We start from the raw sequence: 22,320 nt of genomic DNA on the forward strand, positions 1-22,320 counted from the left end.
TCAATGATATAATCTATAAATTCATAGATTCCAAGGCCAGAAGGGCCACTGTGATCACCTAGTGCAGTAACATAGGTCCACATTAGATTTGGGTGAACTACAGTTTTGAATTAAGTTGAGATATTAGCATGAGCAATGGGCCCAAAGCATGTGACCAAAAAGAATGAGTTCATGCAAAAGAAGAGTTGTGTTAAACTTGTAATGACCCTTCAAAATATCAGTGTTCTCTTAAAGTATGGGCTAAAGTAACAGAAATGAAACACAGTTAATTGGATACCAGGTGCAGTAAGTAATTTGCTATATAAGAAACTGCTTCATCTGGCCTTAACTGAGGTCTGATAATTGGCAATGACATCGCTTGTTTGTTAAAAAGAGTATAAAATCAACTCTTAAAGGGTTCACTGCTAATACCTGCCTGACCAAATTGAAGACAACCAATATCGGTCTAAGCACTCCTGGAGGTTAGCCCATTTATAAGTATCTTGATCAAATGCTTAGAAGTGTTTTGTTACAGTTTGGATGTACTAAATTGCTTATTGTTTAGGCATGTTTAGAGCAATTATAAATAGCATTTGGCCTTTCGTTTTAATAAATGAATTTATGGTTACATTAGTGTCATGGAAATACCCTGCACAAATAATACTTCCAACACTTAGTCTGTCTGACCTCCTATATAACACAGGCCATAGAACTTCCAAAAAATAAATTCCTAGAGCATATCTTTTTGAAAAACATCCAATCTTGATTTGAAAATTCATCATTGATCCGCCAGAGCCCCAGTTTTCAGACCCTCATGGCATTGTGCAAAGGTGATGAGATTCTTCAGACCTAGCATGAGCAAGGGCTTGGATGGGAGGCACCTTTTGTCTAACTGATTGGTTGGAGATCAACTCCTGTAATGTATAATGGATATTGGTAATTAACATGGGTATGGTCTACTTGCTGTCAATTACAACTCTACCTCGATATAATACGACCCGAGAACACGAATTCGGATATAATGCGGTAAAGCAGTGCTCCGGGGGGGGGGGGGGGGGGGGGGGACACGACACACGGACGACTGTGCACTCTGGTGGATCAAAGCAAGTTCGATATAATGCGGTTTCACTTATAACGCGGTAAGATTTTTTGGCTCCCGAGGACAGCGTTATATTGAGGTAGAGGTGTATTGTCAGTTTGTTAAAAGTCATTTTTATTAAATTTGTGGTTTTAAAAAGATATAAAACGTACCCAAGGTTTTGTGCTATATGTGCATATTCTATACATTAAATCTCTTCCACAATTAGGTGTCCCAGAAAGAAGAGACTGGTGGTTTTAATTAAATAAACAACAGACAGTCTATTTTATGTATTCCCAGCCAGGGAAATGCTGCTCACCACACAAAGGAAAGAACTCAGGTCAACTGGAACTCTTTTACACAGAATGCAGGAACAGAACAATTTTGAAGTAGTTATAAACTATAAAACAAATGCAACTTTTTTTTTTTTATTTAAGACCTCTGTCCAAAAATTTCAAACAGAGATGCCCAAACTTTGGTGCCTAACACCCATATTTAAGGAACTAAAAGTGGCAGGATTTTCAGATATGTTGAACACTTGTCATTCCTATTGACTGCAATTGCTTGGCATCTCTGAAAAATCAGGCTACTTATTTGGCACCTATATATGGATTTAGGTGCCTAGCTTCAGACACTCAAGTTTGAAAAATCTTGGTCAATACAAACACTATATTGTAGAGAGGTGTTCAAAGAACATACCAGTAAGAGGAGGTTTGTGTGAATGAAGAGTGCAGGGTACGCTGACAATTAATTTGTGGTCTGGAATTGGAAGTACTTCCACATCTGATTTCCTGTTGTATAAAATCAGAAGAAAATAAATGAGATTTCTCAATCAATACTGTGATACAGGTACGCGTTTTCATGGGGTTTTGTTTCAAATGGGATATAAAAAAATACAGAGTACTCGTTCACTATCAGACTTCACTGTAAGCCTTGGGGAAGCTAAATATCTAAATGTTGAGTATATTTGTTTTCCTGAAAGATAAAGGGCAATTTATGAAATTTCGGAGGCTTTGGAGAAAATATAGGTAATAAAGGGATAAAACAAGAGGGGAAAAATATCCAAACTAATCGATAGTTCTGTCACTTTTCAACTGTAGAATATCACCTACTTTAACCAAAAGAACCCAAACCACACCCCTACATTATGTGCATACATAAATACATACACACAGCTCTCTGCTATGGTGGAGAATGCACAGCACAACCCCACCCACTTATTTTCCTCCTGATTCTGGGCCACCTGTTCATTGGACTGGTCCCCCAGTAAGAGAGAGAACAGACAAAGGACTGCTCTAACTTCTAACGGCAGCCAACAGCCCCAAGCAGGTAGGACTGCAGCTGGGAAGTGCCAGCAAAGGGAAGCCCTAGCCATGTCCCCTTTCCCAGAGCCATGCTCCATACACAGGCAGCTGGGAGAGACACGAGTTGCTTTGGTCACTCTGTGCCACTGGAGAATTCCCCTTTCATTGGGATGATGCTCCCAAGGGCGGCTGTGCCAGTTTTAGGTGCAGTATGCACCAGGTGAGGGGCAAAAAGTGACTGGCATGGCATAGATACATGCCTTAGCGTACAGGTACAGTACCACAAGTGTAATTTGTAAAGTCAAAATGACTAAGAACTTAAAAACTGGATTGTAACACATCACAAATCCTACTGATGATTAAACCTGGTGATATTCTGAACAAAAAGAGCTTTCAGACATGCTTATAGCTGTATATTTCCATCGCTTCACACTGACTAAACAGAGATTCTAGGCTCCAGAGTGACACACAGTGACAACCCTGGAAGCTTATTATATAGCTTATATAAGAATGACACGTGCAAAAAGAACAACCACTTAGAAAAATACTTACTAAAAATAGTCTCTCCTACCTTAATGGCAAATTTATACTTCCTTGAACTCTCCCCAACACAAGAACTTCATAGGGTTTTTTGTGGGAAGAATCTAATGGAAATACAAATTCTCCAGATCTGGTAATCTGACAAAAAGAAATGAGAAATAAATTTTGCATGTGACTTGGTATACAACAGCTACATTTTTCTATTAGTTATTATTAATCTCCCTCCCCCCCCCAATACAAAATGAAGATATAAAATTACTGCATCCCAGTGAAGTAGTAATGACCTTTAAATACAAAAAACACTAAGGGACAGAGAAATTACTGAAATATGCAGAAAAGCACCATGTTGCATGGCCCACCCACCAAAAGCAAAGAGATTCATAACTTACTTTCACCCAGTGCCACTCAGCAAGAGTCTTCACAGACCAATAAGGATAAAGTTCATCCTTAACAAAACGTAGGTGCTTCTGTCTATTGGTCACCCATGTGACCACAAGACAATTTGGAGCAGCTAGCGATGGTATGGGAATTTGCTTGATTTGCCATGAAGACAAGTGGCTGTATCTGTACCTCGGTATATTCAAAAAGCGTATTAGCAAATACAAAACTAGTATAAAAAACCACAACAGTGAAAGGGGCTATATAAAGCCCCAACTCTGACATTCTTCTTTAAGAACCATTTCCTGAATACAAATAAAACCACACAGTAAAATAAACTTAAATATGAGTCAAGAGTGACATCCAGTGGCCAAATATGTTGGATGCTTACAAAACCCCCCACACATATGGATATATATATATATAAAAATAATACACACACACACACACACATATATATATATATAATATCCATATGTGGGGGGGGGGGGTTTGTAAGCATTCAACGTATTTGGCCACTGGATGTCACTCTTGACTCATATTTAAGTTTTTTTATATATATATATATATATATATATATATATATATATATATATATATATATATATATATATACACACACATACACACACACACACATGTTGCAATTTTTATCTAAATATTTCTCCCATTCCCAAAATATGTCAGGTCTGTAAGAATTTTACTTTTGAAAAAGGCTGAGTTCCAGTCTTAATTTTGACAATGATTATTGCTTTTAATCCAATACTCTCATTTGTACACTAGAATAAACTATTTGATGACACAATAGTTTCTGTCTATATTATAGCTTCCACTCAAGTCAATGCCATTCACTCTGTAATAAGAAATCTCCCATCTGAATGAAAAGCAAATGGAGTAACCTATAAGCACAAGAACAATGCCAACTTGGATTGTCAGGTTAAAAGATCAAAACAGTAATCACTTCTCAAACCATATACAAAAGTAATTTATAATTTTAAATTAGTATTTCTATTAGAGGTAAAGTAGGTTGCTCAAAATAAATCTGAATACTGTAAAGTTAATTTTACTTCAGTGTGAAGAATATAGAGAGGTTTTCAGATCATGTCTCTAACTTATGGACGTGGTTCTTTATTGTTTTGAATGCCATGCTATCTACACTAGTAACTAGTAGTTTTCATGAAACTCACTAGTCACTCAGGATGCAGTCTTCCTATAAATGTTGCAGAATTATTTCTTTTCAGTTAAGCACTAATCTCAATATGTATTTCTTCTCTGGTTTAATTATTTTAATCATACAGACCAAGATCCTCATGTTGAATGGGAAGCTAAACCTCATTCAACAAGTTAGTCCACTGATCTGCAATGAGTAAAAAACCTGAAAGGAATCTCCACTGAAGCCCTTGGATGGCTTCCAGCTCAAAAATTAAGCACTTACACTCATTGTGGAAGAGTGTGCCTTTCTCAAAGGGGATAAAATAGAAAGGTGCATCCTATTATGAGTGGTGCAGCTATTTCAAAATACAAACCTGTACCACATTCAAGAACAGAAGTAACTGAGTTTTCTGCTTTGACAGAAAGTTGGATGTTTTATTTAAGGGGAAGGGGAGGGATGATGGGGATGTGTTTTTTGTTACTAAAAAAAAAAAAAAGGACAGACTGTATTATTACGTATGACCCTGGTAAACCAGGTGCCAGCTCTTGCCAAGTCTGTAGGCGTCAGGTGACAAATTCATAGCTGGAAAACAGACCAGCTCACCTACATGTTACTATTGTTCAAGATAGGTGTTAGACTTTTAAAGATATTTAGAATGTATAAAATGCTGCCTGCATTAATCTTACTTATAATGTCTGTATTCCATGCTACAATGTAAAATATAAAGTTTGTTTTATAATTGTAAAAATGCCTGCTCTGAATTTGTGAACTCAGACAGGAAGAGTGGCTGCCTCTACCCACCCAGGAAGGCTATCAAAATTAATTTTTTTGTATTGTAGGACATAAGCTTTAATTGCCCCATGGAGAAGTATGTGCAGAAGGCCTCGTCCCATTGTTTTGAAAGCTGGAAGAGGGAAATAAAAATAGCTGATATGAAGATTTTTCATCTTTTTACTGTTTACACTCTTACTAGGGCTGTAGCTAAGAAACAAAGCACACATCCTCAGTGTCAACCTGACTTAAGCCCTGAAAAGACATTCAATGCTGACAGATTGCTACAACACTGTCACCTTTCGGAATCATAGACTGAACTCAATTGTTCATATATGTTGTGTGCTTTAACCTGTAAATAACATTTTCCCCTAGTTGTTAAATCCTTAATTAGTTTACTATAGGATTGGCTACCAGTGTTGTTTTTGGTGTGAGATAATTGATCTGGGTTAAGTGACTAGTCTCTTGGGACTGGGAGCAATCTGAATATTGTGTGATCTTTGATGTAAGTGACTATTTATCACAAAGTCCATATTGCCTGGGTGGCAAGATAGAGCCTAAAGGGACTGTCTGTGACTTCATAGTAAGACTGTTACAGTAATCCAGGAGTTCACACTTGTTAGTGGGTTGGTGAAATCTAATTATAAAACATATTACCAGTTTGGGGTGTGCCCTGAGGTTGGCACTCATGGTTCTGAACCACTCCAGACAGCATTAAAAAAAATAATAAAATAAAATTGTACATAAAGACAGTAGCTCCTGTTCCCCTCTATTTCCCAATGCCACACAACCTTAACTGACCAAACCAAAATGTCTTACTGACAGACACACTTCACTTGAAAAGTCTGTAATGTGTTACTACTATTTAAGAACACCTGAAGAGAGTTAATGTTGTGCATATGAGTGTGATTTTCAGGATTGTATTGGTATGTATTGTCTGTGGTTCTATGCTAGAGCAGTTTATTTCAGAAGAGGCATCTGGAACACTATTTGGATTTTAGGATTAAGAGGCAAGGCATGGGGTGTGGATATTAATGTCCTAAGTAACAAATTACTTTAAAAAAATCTGACTTCTGATATCACAGGATTAGAGTGGTGTTTTGAAACCCACACAAAAAATTTGCTAACTCAGGAAATACACTTAACTTCAACTCTATCCTGTCTGTGCAATTTTTTTAATTTTTTTAATTGCAAGCTTCCAGAACTACAGGAGAGAAACTATATCAATATTCACTTTGGAAAGTTATATGTCCAAATTCTCCACCATTTTCACCACTTTTACATGGTGGTGAGTCTATGTAACAAACTGAGTCCTGTTGGAATAAAATGTATGTAGCTCACTTAAGAAACAGGCCCATAAATTCTAATGTAATGACTTTGCAAACTAGAGTTCTCAGCAGCTGACCCCATTGTGCCTGAGAATTTCAGTACTGTATTATTAAATTTTCTACTTCTACTGATCAAGCAGAGAATCAAACCTACAACAAAAAGATTTTGAAGTTTCCAAATTGGGCCCCAGTCCCGCAAACACTTGTGCAGGCACTTTCCTTTGAAATAAACGGTATTACTCATGGTATTAAAATTGAGCACATGCGTAAGTATTTGCAGGATTGGGGCTTTGCAATAAAATTGGCTTCAAGCTCTCCTGGAAAGTAATTTAAGTGCCAATCCTATAAGCCCTTTGGCACACGCTTAATTTGAAGCATTTTACTAGTCTCAATGAAATCCATGAGATTACTCACATACGAATATGCTTCAGGTTAGGTAAGTGTCAAAATGTTTGCAAGATCGGGGCCAAAGCTAGCAGTTATCAATGTGTTGGATTGCATTACCATATTATATCAACTGCATCTGTGTGGAGGTAAAAAAAACAAAAACAAACACATAATCAGAACTTTGCAGGAATGCTGCACTAGCACGTGAACAAAATCAAATGTGGGGTTTGGCGGATTTTTAAAAACAAAACAAAACACAAAACAGGAAATACATAAATTTACAAAAAAGTTACCGGTTACTTCTTTTAACAGACTTGTTCTGCCATGGTGGATCTATCACAATTACATCATATTTATTCTTATCTAGAAAGAAAGTAAAATTGAAAGACTAGTTTTAAAACGAAAGCTAAAATTGTTCCACAAAGTGTAAGCAACCTAATTACAGAGACCAGAAGACTAGACTGTGCGGCAGAGGGGCGATATTCTATTTTGCTTTTAAAAATAATTAACTAAAATGCTTCAACTTACCACAATATGATAACTATCATTTTGAGGAAATTAACGAAAACCGATAAATGTGTCAGAGTAAGATATGTTTCTGTTATGATGGTTCACTGGGTCAGATATTAATGATTTTTAAATGGCTGATCAGTTAGAGATGGTTTTAGGCTACACTCGGACTCTGCTATGTTATGTCATGTTGGTTACAGGTGTATTGTAAACTACTACTACTAATCAGAGGGGTAGCCGTGTTAGTCTGGATCTGTAAAAGCAGCAAAGAGTCCTGTGGCACCTTATAGACTAACAGACGTATTGGAGCATGAGCTTTTGTGGGTGAATACCCACTTCGTCGGATGCATGTAGTGGAAATTTCCAGAGGCAGGTATAAATATGCAAGCAAGAGTGAGTCAGGCTAGAGATAACAAGGTTAGTTCAATCAGGGAGGATGAGGCCCTCTTCTAGCAGTTGAGGTGTGAACACCAAGGGAGGAGAAACTGCTTTTGTATTGGCTAGCTATTCACAGTCTTTGTTTAATCCTGAGCTGATGGTGTCAAATTTGCAGATGAACTGAAGCTCAGCAGTTTCTCTTTGAAGTCTGGTCCTGAAGTTTTTTTGTGCAGGATGGCTACCTTTAAATCTGCTATTGTGTGTCTAGGGAGATTAAAGTGTTCTCCTACAGGTTTTTGTATATTGCCATTCCTAATATCTGATTTGTGTCCATTTATCCTTTTACGTAGGGACTGTCCAGTTTGGCTGAGGTATGCAGCAGAGGGGCATTGCTGGCATATGATGGCGTATATTACATTGGTGGACATGCACGTGAATGAACCGGTGATGGTGTGGCTGATCTGGTTAGGTCCTGTGATGGTGTCGCCGCACCCCGATCCCCAATTTTGTGAGCATTCATGGCCCGCCATACAATTTCCATACCCAGATGTGGCCCTCAGGCCAAAAAGTTTGCCCACCCCTGGGTTAGACAAACACCTGTCAGGAATGGTCTAGGTATACTTGGTCCTGCTTCAATGCAAGGGGATGGACTAGATGATCTCTCTAGGACCCTTCTAGCCCTACACTTCTATGATTTCCAGATCCAGATAGATGGTTTCTATTCAGATATCAACTATTGAACTGAGGGAGGTATCCTGAATCTGGACAGAATCTGCCAATTCTTTGGAAATAGTCGAAATAGCTACTTTTGGGAGTAAGGGTTACAGGAAAATACCTGAGGCCATGCCATCATGTTAGATCAGGAAATTCAAGAGAAGGTTAATCCTATCTGATCTCTGATTGAGAGGATCCAAATGGTGTTAAATGTGCAGCAGTAATTTGAGGTCTGATTTAGAAAATACAAAATATCTTCTTATTCTTTCATGTACCTCAATGTAGTAAGCCATTTTGCTCAACAGACATACAGCTTGAACTCCTAATTTGTCAGGGGAGAACTGTAATTGTTAGGTTAAATTCCACAGCTTGCATGTCTTTCTTATCAAAACATGGGTGATTTCTTTTTAATTTTAAAATGGAATACTGGAGAGTGGGAAATAAAAGTAACTATCAAGTCACAGATTATTGGTTACAGCCTAAGTAATTTGTTCTTTTGGTACTACACATGAAGGAATTAATGCTGGGAAAAAAATTATTTCTCTCTTCTTAAATACCTTGTCATATTGTAGTTATAAATTATTCAAATGAGTAAACAACACAAATTCATTAAATGGATTATTGGGGAAAGCACAGAAATAAAGAGCGTAGCTAATTAAAAAAGCATTCGTCTATTGAGTTTCACGCAATACACGGCAGATGAGATTTTCAAAGGAGCCTAAGGGATTTAGATACCTCTCACAAAGTTGGGCAACTAACTCCCATATGCTTCTTTGAAAATCCCAGCCGATCTGCATGAAGAATAGCTCATTCTCAAACTTCTAATGGTAGCAGCTTGCTAGTGTGTTCCCTACTACCAATACTTCAATCTACATTGAAGTCTAATGTCAAGATGATTATTTGAGAAGTGGCTCTGTGGCTTAACAGACAACATGTTCCATCAGCGAGCAGATTGACGGGCTACTGACAAAAAGAGGAAATTTTAATGAGTAAAGATACTTACAATTCAGAAGTGGTTGCATACAGGAAATATCAGATAAAAGGAAACTGCTTTTTGGCGGCACCAGGTACTTCTGTCCCATTAAATGTATTATCTTTGCATAGTCTGTATTGTTCTCTGTAACGCATGAAAGCAGATCCTGCTCTGGAATGGATGTTTCCTCATCTACAATTTGTGCAGATCGATGGTCATTTTCATTCACAGAAGGAAAATGTTTTGCCATTTCACATAATTCAGCCATCCCACAGCCAACATGTCCTGTAATAACATTCTTGACGCTACTTTGTTTTGCAGAAATGGGGTGAAGAAAACCACTTTTGAGTCCTTCTTTGATTAAACACCTGGTGCCTTCCAATATCAGACCCCTGATCTGTACAGTAACAAGACATACAAAGCAGAGGGAAAGGATCTTTGAAATGTCTGGTTGAGATCTCTGGAGAATTAAACAGAAATTTCATACATATTTGCTACATTGCGAATCTGCAGGTTATCATCAGGACTCCTATTGAGACAAACAAATTTACAATCAGGAAAACTGAGGATGTCAGTATCCAGGAATTTTAATATGGTACTTTCCAGAACCTTAAATTCACTTTAAAAACAACATATTTTATGCATTAAACTAAGAATGATAAAAAAAAATTAGTGAGTCAAATTATTATAACTTGTTTTTAGTGACCATCTAAATGACACCCTCTTAGGCCCTGATCCTGGAAGTCTTTCATGCAGGTAGTTCCTTGAACCTGCACAGAATCCCAGAGACTTTAATTGAGAATCTGGTTATGCACATCTCATCAACGATTCCGAGCCTAAATTACTCCCTGCATCCATCATCATCATGACCTCACTATTTTCAATTATAAACCAAAGAATACTGTCCATTTATCAGTGTTGCCAACTATCATGAATCTTACAATATTTATTATTGTTTTTAAAGCTCCAGCTCCTGGAATCATGAGATTATGTGGGACTCAACTTTTTTTTTTTAAATAAATTTCTAGTCTTTATGGTTACAATGAACTTTTAAAGGATCAAACATGAGAAGGCAAATAACAAGAACACCACATATATTATTTGTAAAATCTCATGAGTAAGCCAATCTCAATATTTTTGAATGCTTGGGGTTGGCAATATTGGAATATAATTATAGCCTTCATGGTCTTAGCATACACACATTCAGGAATACCAATGAATGTACAAGGGGTTCCTATAAAAAAAAAAAAAAAAAAAAAACTTTAAAAAATGCAGTTTCTCTGTTCCTACAACAGCGATGAATAAATGCTAAAACAATTTATACTGACTTCTCATCCCATGGAGAGGAACAACCTGGGGAGGTTAGCTTTTACTGCTATAAATGCGAAGCTTAATTTTCTAATGGTTTAAAAGGAGGCTAGCAGAGATTACAAGTGTTTCATTAATAGCTACCGTTTGTTTACACCTTCATTAAAAAAACCCAAAGTTGTGCACATAACTAATATAGGCAACCAAGAGATTTTATCACTTGTCCATCTTTCTCACTCCCTCGTGCATTGTTTTTATTTAACCCCAATCTTGCAAAGTGCTAAACATACATTTAACTTCACAAACAGTGATCTCATTGAATTCAGTTCATGAAGTAGATGCACAAGTCTTTTCAGAATCAAGGTCTGAAACTGTAAGCAATTTGGAGCAATGCATTTGTATAGCACCCAGCATACTGAACCCCTAATCTGACTGAGACCCCTGGATCCTATTATATTATAAATAATAAAGATAACCAAAGTTTAAAGCATTCTGAGATCTGTAGATAGGAGATGTTACCTGTATAAACAGATCACAATGTTTGGTTGGAATATACAATGGGGATCCTATAAAAATATTGTGATGTAATATAGAGATTATAGATCTTAATATTTTAAAATACAATTTCAAGAGAAAAATAAAAATTAATACAGTGATTACCACCAATATCAGGAGAAAGGAATGCAAACACACCTCTCAATTGAGGAAAGCATTACTATTCAGGAAACACATAAGCATGTGCATAAGTGCATTCCTGCATTGATGCCTTAAACATCTATTGCTTTATGCTTTTTGCGTCTTGTTTATTTTTTAATTATGTCATATGAAAGGGCCAATGTTTAATCATAGGATCAGTGTATACTTGCTACAAATGTAATCTAAAAAACATATATTTCTAGCAATGTGATCATGTATAAAAAATATGAATCCATCTGGCACCAAATGTCTTCTCTCCCATCCTGTTGCCAATATCAAGTTATTCTCCACATCAAAACTGTGTTTGATCATTCTTTCAATATATTTTATCTACTTTTAAAACTACACAAACTAATCTTTTACAACTCTGATTTTTGTTTGTTAGTAATAAATTTTTTGCAGTCTATAAGTGATATAGATCTTGTTTGAATCAAACAGAACTGAGGAAACTAACATTTATATAACATTTTTCTTGCTTTTTACAGTCAACAAATTTTTACATGAATTAGATTCAGTGCTGGCTAGAACACAAACCATCACTTTACTGTGCATTTCTACTCTTATAAATGAAATGTCAAGACTAAGTTCCTACTCAAAAAAGGAAATTAAACTCTCTCACACATCCTCCCAAGCCAACTCACCTTGGAAGAAGAAGAGCACAATTTTTTTTTTAAAAAGCCACATTTAAGTAACTTCACATTTCTACAATAATAATTTTCCATGTACATGACTGACATGTTTAAAGCTCAAATCGTTTTACAAATGTTAAAAAAATTACATCTAAAACTATAAAGTTTCAAAAAGTAGAGCAAGGAAAATTTTGGAAACAGCATGGGCAAATCCTCAAGTGGCAGAAATCAGAAGTCAGGAAGGTAGAAATCTGAGAGTACCAGATTAAAGACAACTGTAAGCAGAACAGAGATCAGAGACAAAAGTCAATGGAGCAATGATGATTTACACCAGCGGCATGTTACTTGCCATGATGGAAAAAAACTGCTATCAAGTAAAGCAGTGGAGGAATCAATTATCCCAACTTTGTGGCAGTTTTGTGATATGAACAAATATGTACTAGAATAAGAACATTAACTTCTATTACTTAAAACATACACAGAATTCACCAGAAGGGAAAGGCTAGCATTGTAAGCCACTCTACCAGTGAGCAACCAAAAAGGTGCCAGAGGAAGAGTTTCGAAATGAATGGGGATTTGGTCACTGAGCAATTATGAAGTTCTGAAATGGTTTGTCCTTTCTCCAAGCTACACTGATTCTCCATTTCTACCACTGTTACTCCAGAAAGGACTAAAAGGAAGAAAATAAAATTTAAAATTTTACCATCACCAAACTAGTCACCATAAAAATAAAAATTCCTATTATTCGCATCCCATCATGCTTCCATGCCAACCCTAATTAGTCATTTTTACATAACTCGTCTGTTACAAATAAACTGTACAGCACAGACTAATTTTATCTTGTCTAAGACTTTCTTGCTACATTACATGACACATTTTCCAAAACAAATTGATAAATAAAAGTGTTCAGAAAGGCTCATTTGTCCAGAGATTCAATTTTTAGATTCCATCAGTACATCTCAGCTGGTAATGATCATACCTCCAAAGGTCATGGCTTCAAACCCACATCAAGACATGGGCCCTAACTCATTCCTAACACTTTACTGTAGCAAACAGGATACTATATATAAGAGGTTAAAGAATGGGTAATTCTGCCCCTCTCCAGTGGATGTGACACAGCAGAGCATCTTTATAAAAGAGTTGGGGAATAATCTCAGTTCGGCGTCCAATATACACATCATTAGAACTGTTTATACTGCCAAGGCTCAAAACCAGCATCTGTACCATTTTCTTGCAGACATTGCCTAGCTAGCTAACTCGGTGCTTACTCCAGGATGTTCAGCTACCTAGAATATTAAAAGGTGTTATGTGAAACCAGTTTCTAGCTCTTTGAAATTTCTCAGCTGCAGTTTAATTTTTATACAAAAAACAAACACACACACTTAAAATAGTCCCAGTATTGAGTCCTCCACTTGGGGACTGGTGAAACCAAATATTGCTCTAACTGTAATGAACTGAAATTACAAGACTCATGCTCCATATATTTTGGAATAGTTTCAGAGGGTTTATATTCATAAATTACCTACAGATACATACTGTACACTTGTCATTGTTACTTACTATTGCTCAGGCTTACCTTTGTATGGTATTCTAAAGCATCCAGTTCACCTTGGTTGAACACACTACACTTTCTTTTACGTTTCTGCAGTGAACAAAATATGGGGGGGGGGAATATCAGCTGTGCTACTACATGGCAAAAATATGCTAGAGAAACATATACATGCCTTCAGAACTTGTAACAATTTGCCATACCCTTCTTTTTATGAACTGAAGTCTTTTGTCATAGTCAGCTTCTGATGGTTCCACAGTAATTTTAAAATACCGTATATACTCGATCATAAGCCGGTTCGTTTATAAGCCGACCCCCCCCCCCCCAAGATGGATAAGTAAAAATGGAAATTTTTTATAACCCGTTCATCAGCTGACCCTATAATTCAGGGGTCAGCAAACTTTGGCTCCCGGGCCATCAGGATAAGCTGCTGGTGGGCAAAGATGGTTTGTTTACCTCGAGTGTCTGCAAGCACAGAGGTAAACCTAAGTAAACAAAGTGTCCCGGCACACCAGCTGCTTACCCTGACGGGCCGGGACAAAAACTGGTAGAGAATTTGGGGGGGGGGGGGGGAAGGAGAAGCTGGAAGTCAGGGGAGTAACCCCTGTGACCATCCCCCACATGACCCCACCCCTAGCTCGGGACCCCCCACACTCTTCTCATCCCATCACTTCCCACCTTATCTGGGGAGGATGTCTCTGGCCTGGCTGGAGCTGCTCCCTGCGGCCACAGCCTGCTCTGGCGGGCCAGACTGGGCGGTGCGGCCGCAGCATGTTCCAGCAGGCTGGGCGGCACAACCGCAGCGAGCTCTGGCGGGCCGGGCAGCGCGGCCACAGCCTGCTCTGGGGGGCGGGGCAGCGCAGCCACAGCTTGCTTTGGGGGGCGGGGCAGCTGCTTCAGAGGCTGGGGGGAGAGCAGCATGGCCAGAAGCAGAGACACTGGCCCCGCCTCTTCCCTTCTGGCTGTGCTGCCTCTCCTTGCTTCCTCTGTTGGGGGGACGGGCTGTGTCCCACCTCTCCCTCTCTATACCTGTTCATAAGCCGACCCCCTTCTCTGGTGCTTCCCTTTTTTACTAAAAAAATTCGGCTTATGAACGAGTATATATGGAAATCTGTGCTATAAGAGCCTGTATCAGTCTGTTTGCCAGTGCTATTCAATGATATGCCACTTCACAGCTCAGATTAACTCTAATCTTCACTGCTTAGTTTTTCAGTCTCCAGATGGAAATGCTATGAAATCTTTGTTTGGTTGCCAAGCCCAGGCTATTGCGAACAAGAAAGTGTCACCTAACTCCAGAAAGATACAGCCCATACATTGATTTAGCCCATACATCATATACACAAAATTTAAAGGGAACAGATGCACCTCATATTTCTGTATTTCAATGAACGCTACATGCAACACATCAGCAAAATTGTCATGAAAACTTTCAAGCCCAGGCACAAAATATATTTACACACCCTTACCATGTTAATTTAAAAAAATAACCCTCAGAACTACTTAATCATCCTTGGCAAATAATTTTTCTTTAAATACAGTCTTGTGAAAAGTGTTAGTCCTGCAGTTGTAAAACACTATTTGCAACTAAAGTAAAAAAATATATATAAATTTTTATTTTTTGGGTCAATAAATGAAGTGCAATAACAATTGACAAAGTCCAGAGATCCATCATTTTCCTCATCTTCATTAAATTTTCAATAATACAGCATGAAGAGACTTTAATATATACAGTAGAACCTCAGAGTTACGAACACCTCGAGAATGGAGGTTGGTCGTAACTCTGAAATGTTCGTAACTCTGAACAAAACGTTATGGTTGTTCTTTCAAAAGTTTCAAAACTGAGCATTGACTTAATACAGCTTTGAAACTTTACTATGCAGAAAAAAATTCTGCTTTTAACCATCTTAATGTAAATGAAACAGGCACAGAAACAAAACTTTTCCTTTGTTTTTTAGTAGTTTACGTTTAACACAGTACGGTACTGATTTGCCATTTTATTTTATTTTTTTTGGGTCTCTGCTGCCGCCTGACTGCATACTTCTAGTTCCAAATAAGGTGTGTAGCTGACTGGTCAGTTCGTAACTCTGGTGTTCATAACTCTGAGATTCTACTGCAGGGGTCGGCAACGTTCGGCACGCGGCTCGCCAGGGTAAACACCCTGGCGGGCCGGGCCAGTTTTATTTACCTGCTGACGCGGCAGGTTCGGCCGATCGCGGCCCCCACTGGCCGCGGTTCGCCGTCCCGGGCCAATGGGGGCGGCGAGAAGCTGCGGCCAGCACATCGCTCGCCCGCGCCACTTCTCGCCGCCCCCATTGGCCCGGGACGGCGAACCGCGGCCAGTGGGGGCCGCGATCGGCCGAACCTGCCGCGTCAGCAGGTAAATAAAACTGGCCCGGCCCGCCAGGGTGCTTACCCTGGCGAGCCGCGTGCCGAACGTTGCCGACCCCTGTTCTACTGCATACATCCTAAACCTATTCAGTTACTCCAGTGGACATACTGCATATCCAGGCACACTCAGAGTGTAACAGGTTCAATATAGAATAGCAAACATGCCAACAAATGCTGTAAAAGGTGTAGTAGAGTCAGAAAACTGAGTGTAATGAAAGGTGCTTTCTAAACAACATATCTGCATCAAGAGCATTTTCATAGGTATAGCTGTTTCTTTGACTAACAATGAGTTTTATTAATTTAAAATCAGTAGTGAGTTGCATTCTTTTCAGGCTTACATATAATCAACAAAATTGTGAAGTTTCACTTGCAGCTTTGTTATTGATGGTTAGGCGTTAGCCAAAACAAAAACAAACAAAACCTCAACAACTTGACTCGCAGATCCGAGACTAAGTTTGTAAAAAATAGTTGTTAAAAAAATAGACACGCCAGTTATTTGTAAATTGAGCAAGTTTAACCAAGGAGTCATTCAGAGTCTAACAAGGAGTCCAAAGTTATTTTTTACAGAACATCACTACTGTAAGGTTACCTAAGCATCTAAAGTTCCATTACAAATCTTTCTTTTCAGTCTTTCCTTCCTAACATTGCTCTTTTGGGCTGAAATGATTCATGATGGATTTCAGCCAAAGGTACTCTTTTTAAAAAGCTTGAGTAGAAACCACCCAGCCATTTTAGAAATGTTATTTAGAAGAAAAAAAAATAGAGACTATCAGATATCAACATAGCTCCACTTAAATCAGTGAATTTACACCATCTAAACATCTGGCCACAGATTTATTTTAGAGTGGATTAATTATTTGGGGGGAGGGGTAAAAATAATTTAAAAATAGCAGAACACAAAAATTCCAACTCTGTATGTGGCTAGTTCTCCCTCAAGAAGTTAGAAAACATTAGAAATCAAAAACAAGCAATTAAAAAGTCATTTCTAAGCTTGCTGGGCAGGCATCTACTAATTTTCAGAGGGACTGAGCAATTCACACTGAAGTCAGCTCAGCACTTCTGAAAATTCAGACCGTAAGTGTTTAGCAGATGCATGCTAAATGATATAGGACTGATGCCTTGAAAATGGGGTCATGAGCTACAAGGTCCTAACATCATCTTGTTAAGGAGCTGGGTAAATCCTTGTGAGTATCTAGCAACGGCTTCAGTTTCATACAATTTTTAAGTGCAGACCTCGTTCACATTTTGAAATTTGCTGTGGATATGCTTCCTCCTTGCCCCACCCCCCAACAATTTGTGCTTTAAATTATTTTAGGAAGTAGCAAGACAATTTTCAAGAAGTTGTTATGGTAGATGCATAGTTATTTTATTAATGGTCTTTTTTTTTCTGTAGACCATACCTTCCTAGCACTGGCAAGGGAATCCCCATCACTGTTCTTGGCTCCTTCGTGCTGCTCTGTTCCATTGCCACTGTCCTTCCCCTCCCTTGGACCAGCATCAGAGCTTTCTTGCTGGGGCTTCTGTTGGGGAGCTGAAACTATATGGGGCTTAAAAACATGAAAGAACTCTTCCCGAAACACATATTTTTTCTTTAGTGTTGCCCCTGTTCTCTCTACTGCAGCTCCAGTAGAGTAAGTAGTATCAACGGTGGAAGGAGCAACAATATCCTCTGTAGAAGGGGTGGAAGGAACAGGAGCAACATGAGGAGCGGAGGGAGCAGGGCACTGGCAGGAAGGGCAAAGCTGGTAACTGGCCTTGTTGATGAAGGAAAGATGATCCAGTAGCCACCCAACTGACAGCTGATGCACCACAGACATCACAGTCTCTCCTTTTCAAGGACAGTCTCTGAGAAATTGGAACTGAAATTCATACTTGCTTTCCAGTTTAGATTTTTCCTGTAATTAATACAAAAGCAGACTTTATAGAATTACTGAAGTATATTAAAACAATGCCTAAAGTGTGCTAAGCATTTCAAATATACAGTCTGTTGCTGACCCCCACCATGCACTGTTAATAACTCTGCAGAAACTCCAGCCTTTAAACTCTCTCGCCATAGCACTCTTACTGTATGCTTATTTCACAAGCGTCTCTATAATATACAGAATAAATGCCTGTTATAACATGCCACAATTCTCTACTCCATGATTATCCCATTAGCAGCTCTGACAGTGTTTAGGTAAACTGAGAGCTTGTGCTAGACAACCCCCGACACAGGAAAGCGCGAGTCTCCCTTTGAAAATAACGTGCCACGAATTTACATACAGCCTGGCCAGACTTCTGCAGCTTTCTGGGTGGGCAGGGAAGGGGGCTGATCCTGCAGCCCCCAGAGAGGGTGTCGGGTCACGCACACCTCGAAGGGCCAGGCTGGGCTTGTTCTGGGCTGCAGCGCCAATCACAGCCAGCTCTACGGAAACCCAGATTGTGTCCCGGTTGTTGATATGACCTCGGCCCTCCAGCCACCTGCCCCTGTTTCGCCCAGCAGCGCCTGTTCCGGGGCTCTGCCTTGCCTCGCTAGCCCGCGACCTAGGCAGCACCATGATAGGGCGTGGGCAGCTCGGGGCCGGGCAGCGCCTCTAGGGTGAGAGCAAGGCCGCTCGCGGGACCCCTGTTCGGGTCCCAGAGAAGCCCTATGTGCCCTGCCTGTGGGAGCCCCACCTACTGGCCCCTCATTCTCGGACACTGGCAAGCGAACGTCCGGTTGTGTGAGGAGAAGCTCTTCCCACCTGAGCGATTAGAGCTCACACTGAGCGCAGCCATCTTGTTGTACGGACAAAACAGCTGTATCAGGCTGTTGTTCCCTAACTTCCGCTAAAGCGCGACCGCTACGACTGCTAGTAAACCCGATGCTAATGAGGGATTTTTTAAAAATGCCATAACTATTAGAATAAATACCGTCCGGAGGAGAACGGAAGTGAGGTCACCACTGTTAGACGATGCTCCTAGCCAGTGGCAGAGTCGCCTGACGTAAGACGCTCGGCTGCGCGCATTGGGTAGGACGCAGAGTGCGTGACGCCGAGTGACGCAGGTGGCGGGTGGATTTGAAATTGGGACGGGGACAAGAAAAAGTTGCGGCGGCTGTAACGACGACAGTGAGTGAGTGAGTGGGTGGGGGATGGCTCCGGCGCGTGCGGCCCCACCGTCCCGGCTGCGGCAGGAGAGGACGGGAGGGAGCGAGCCTCCGGGGGTTGCTGGGGCACCCGGCGGGCGGGGCGGTCTGGCTGGGGCTGGAGCAGGAGCCTCTTGTTTAAGTCTTCTCCCGCTCTGCAGGCGCAGTTGCTAGTAGCTTCCGCTCCCCGGCGGGCCGGGGCAGAGTCCCCAGGGGCTGCCCGGTTCCTCAGGACTAGGGTTGCAACCCCCCCCCCCCCCCGGATTGGCTTTGAACTCCCAGTGACTACTGACAGCAACCCAGGAGATGTAATAGGATATTTTAAGAAAATGATATTGCAGCATGTGGGGGGGACACCTCCCAGAATAGCTTCAGTCAGAGTTGGCAACCCTACTCAGGACCCATCTGCCTGCGAGAGAAGGAGGTGGGGGTGTGTCTCACGCAGAGCCCTCGCCTCGCCCTGCCTGCCAGTGGGGCTGGGGCATGGACAGGTCTTACTGCCAACTAGCTAGTCCCAAGGCACGGCTGTACTCCTCCCACCTCCCTCCCCATACACACGCACACACCCCATGTACACGTGCCTGGATTTTGCAGCTCTCTCTGCAAAGCGTATCTGCTGCAGCAAAGAGATCGCACAGGGGAAAGGGTTAATCTCCGTGCAATATATTAAAGTGGGGTGCATGTCCTCCCCTGAGCCAACAGGCTGATGGGTACACTGTCTCTTTGGTGATAGCGGACTTGGTAATTTCTGGAAGTATCCAATGACAGGGTCTGGATATTGCAAGGGAATGCTCTTTGAGGGGGGCTTGAAGGTTGGGGTGCACCTAATGTTAACCTCTAAGGTAAGGATAGGATTACCAGAGTTCTGAGGAGGGTGCCTGAGTTGTGGAAAGGCTGGTGTTGTACTGGAGGTGATGCCCATCTATAATTTCATCCCCTCACAAACCCACCCCAGGGAACTCCTATATGCTTCCCAATACACACAAGCAGGAAACCCAGGCAGATGCATCATATATGGGTGTGGTATTCCTACTGAAGGAATATCAGGACTCCTAGAACCTGTCTTCAAACCATACAAAGGGCAAGTTTCCTCCAAGATTCAATGGACTTTCTCCAGAAACTTTGAAACTTTAACAGCTTCCCTTAGAACACTATATTTACCACCGTGGATGTCACTTCCCTATACACCAACAGCCCTCATCATGACGGCATCGCTGCCTGCCTGAAATACCTAAAAAATAGGGGGCAAAACACACATCCATCCCATCACAAAACTCATCCATTCCATTCTCTATAACAACGTTACATTCAATAACATACACTTTGTCCAAACCATGGGAACAGACAATGGCTCCCCAATATGTTACCCTCTTAATGGGCCAACTCAAGGAAGAATTTCTGGAAAAATGCACCATGAAATCAATAGTATACCTGAGATGCATCAATGACGTTTTCATCATCTAGACAAACAAGCTAAATTCCCTCATAGATTTCCACCACAACTTCAACAGCCACCTCCCATACATCAAACTCTCTCTACAACACTTGCCCATCAGCATCAACTTCCTGGACATGATGATTAGCTCCATCAATGGAACCCTACAGATAACTATATATAAGAAATCCATGGATCACCATATTTAACTTCACAGATCCAGTAGCTACCCAGACATGCCAAAAAATCTTTTATCTACACCCAAGCAAGAATATGCTTAGAGAGAAAAAAACTGGGATACACACCTTAACACACTTAAAACCTCCTTCACAACAAAGTCACTGCACCAGAGAAGTAGCTCACATCATGGAATGGGCCACCCAAATACCCTGAGAGAACTTGCTTCAATACAGAAATAATAACCCCACTGACTACACATGCCTAGTTGTCACCTAGCACCCCACACTGGAACCTGTACGAAATATCATCAAACAAACTATAACCCATACTTGATGGGGACCACATCCTGAACGATTTCTTTCTGGAACTCCCTTTTCTGGTCTTCAAACAACTCCCCACAACCTTGCCATGCTCATGAGAAGCAACCTCCCTACAGACTAGGACACACCAAGTCAAAGCAACCCCAGACCCTGCCAGAATAACAGATGAAAAACTTGCAGACATACCTCCACTACTACAATGATCAATCACCATTCTCACCCGTAACTCATCTTTCAAGATCCATATGTCCTACAGATGCCTATCACAATATGCTGTGTACTTCATCCAGTGCATCAAATGCCTCAACAACAACTATGTGGGTGATACCAGGCAATCACTACACTCTCAAATGAACTCTCACAGAAAAAATAATACAAAAACACCCTGTCACCCATAGGTGAACACTTTTTACAAAGCAGTCAATCCATATCTGACCTCTCAGTCCTCATCCTCAGAGGAAACCTGTACAACACCTTGAAAAGATGAACTTGGGAGCTTAAATTCATAACTCTGCTAGATACCAAAAAAATCATAGATTCATTAGACACTGGTTTTATGTTTCATTACAACATTCTGTAACCCAGTAACCCTCTTTTGACTTATGGCTGCAGAAGTGTTAACAGTCCACTTCATTTTAAATGGTCTCTTGCAACATGTGTTAACTTCTCATGCTAAAGAATCTATTCCTCTTTATATTCTGCTGTGACACTCAGATTATTTTTCTCTTACCTGAAGAAGAGCTCTGGGTAGCTCAAAAACTTCTTTTTCACCAGCAGAAGTTGGTCTAATAAAAGATATTACCTCACCCACCTTGTCTTTCTAATATCCTGGAACTAACACTGCATTCAGCAGTGGTGAAATAGTTCCTTTAAATGTTTAATGCTGTTATCATTGGCCTTCAGAGTTAGCGCATCACAAAGGTGAATGAGACAGGTCATCCCTTTGATAAAGCTCTTGTTTTGGTGTCTATCTGCAGGCTCAGGCAGTATACATTTGGGAGGTTTACTTTGCAACTATAATGACTAACTATTTTTTTCTTAAACAAAACTTCAATTTCTTCAGGAATGCTAGGGCCATCAGATAATTGCTGCTCCAACATACCAACCCACCCTAGTTCAATCCACCCCCTGCACATAATGGCTGTGATGTTACAAGAAGAATGATGTTCCTTGACACTGTGACTTTCCTCTAATACCAACATAATTTGCCTTGTAG

The 22,320-nt window shown here is 40.3% G+C and overlaps 1 protein-coding gene across 3 annotated transcripts in view; it reads right to left on the reverse strand.

The window, feature by feature from the left end:
• METTL4 (methyltransferase 4, N6-adenosine) overlaps positions 1–19,038 on the reverse strand; it is a 33,118-nt gene extending 14,080 nt beyond the window's left edge. The window contains exons 1-8 of one of the 3 annotated variants that reach the window (XM_065397868.1): positions 18,956–19,038; positions 17,464–17,958; positions 13,703–13,768; positions 9,524–9,890; positions 7,212–7,281; positions 3,291–3,465; positions 2,933–3,039; positions 1,757–1,848 (exon numbers count right to left, since the gene is read on the reverse strand). In XM_065397868.1, coding sequence (XP_065253940.1) covers positions 1,757–1,848; positions 2,933–3,039; positions 3,291–3,465; positions 7,212–7,281; positions 9,524–9,890; positions 13,703–13,768; positions 17,464–17,880 — 1,294 coding nt within the window. In that variant the 5' untranslated portion in view covers positions 17,881–17,958; positions 18,956–19,038. Of the gene's footprint in view, positions 1–1,756; positions 1,849–2,932; positions 3,040–3,290; positions 3,466–7,211; positions 7,282–9,523; positions 9,891–13,702; positions 13,769–17,463; positions 17,959–18,325; positions 18,391–18,786; positions 18,864–18,955 lie in introns of those variants that run through there. The other 2 variants (XM_065397870.1, XM_065397871.1) reach the window with 2 other exon arrangements.
• Between the last annotated feature and the right edge of the window lie 3,282 nt (positions 19,039–22,320).

The sequence above is a fragment of the Emys orbicularis genome, chromosome 2 (genome assembly GCF_028017835.1).
Source record: "Emys orbicularis isolate rEmyOrb1 chromosome 2, rEmyOrb1.hap1, whole genome shotgun sequence".
NCBI lineage: Eukaryota > Metazoa > Chordata > Testudines > Emydidae > Emys > Emys orbicularis.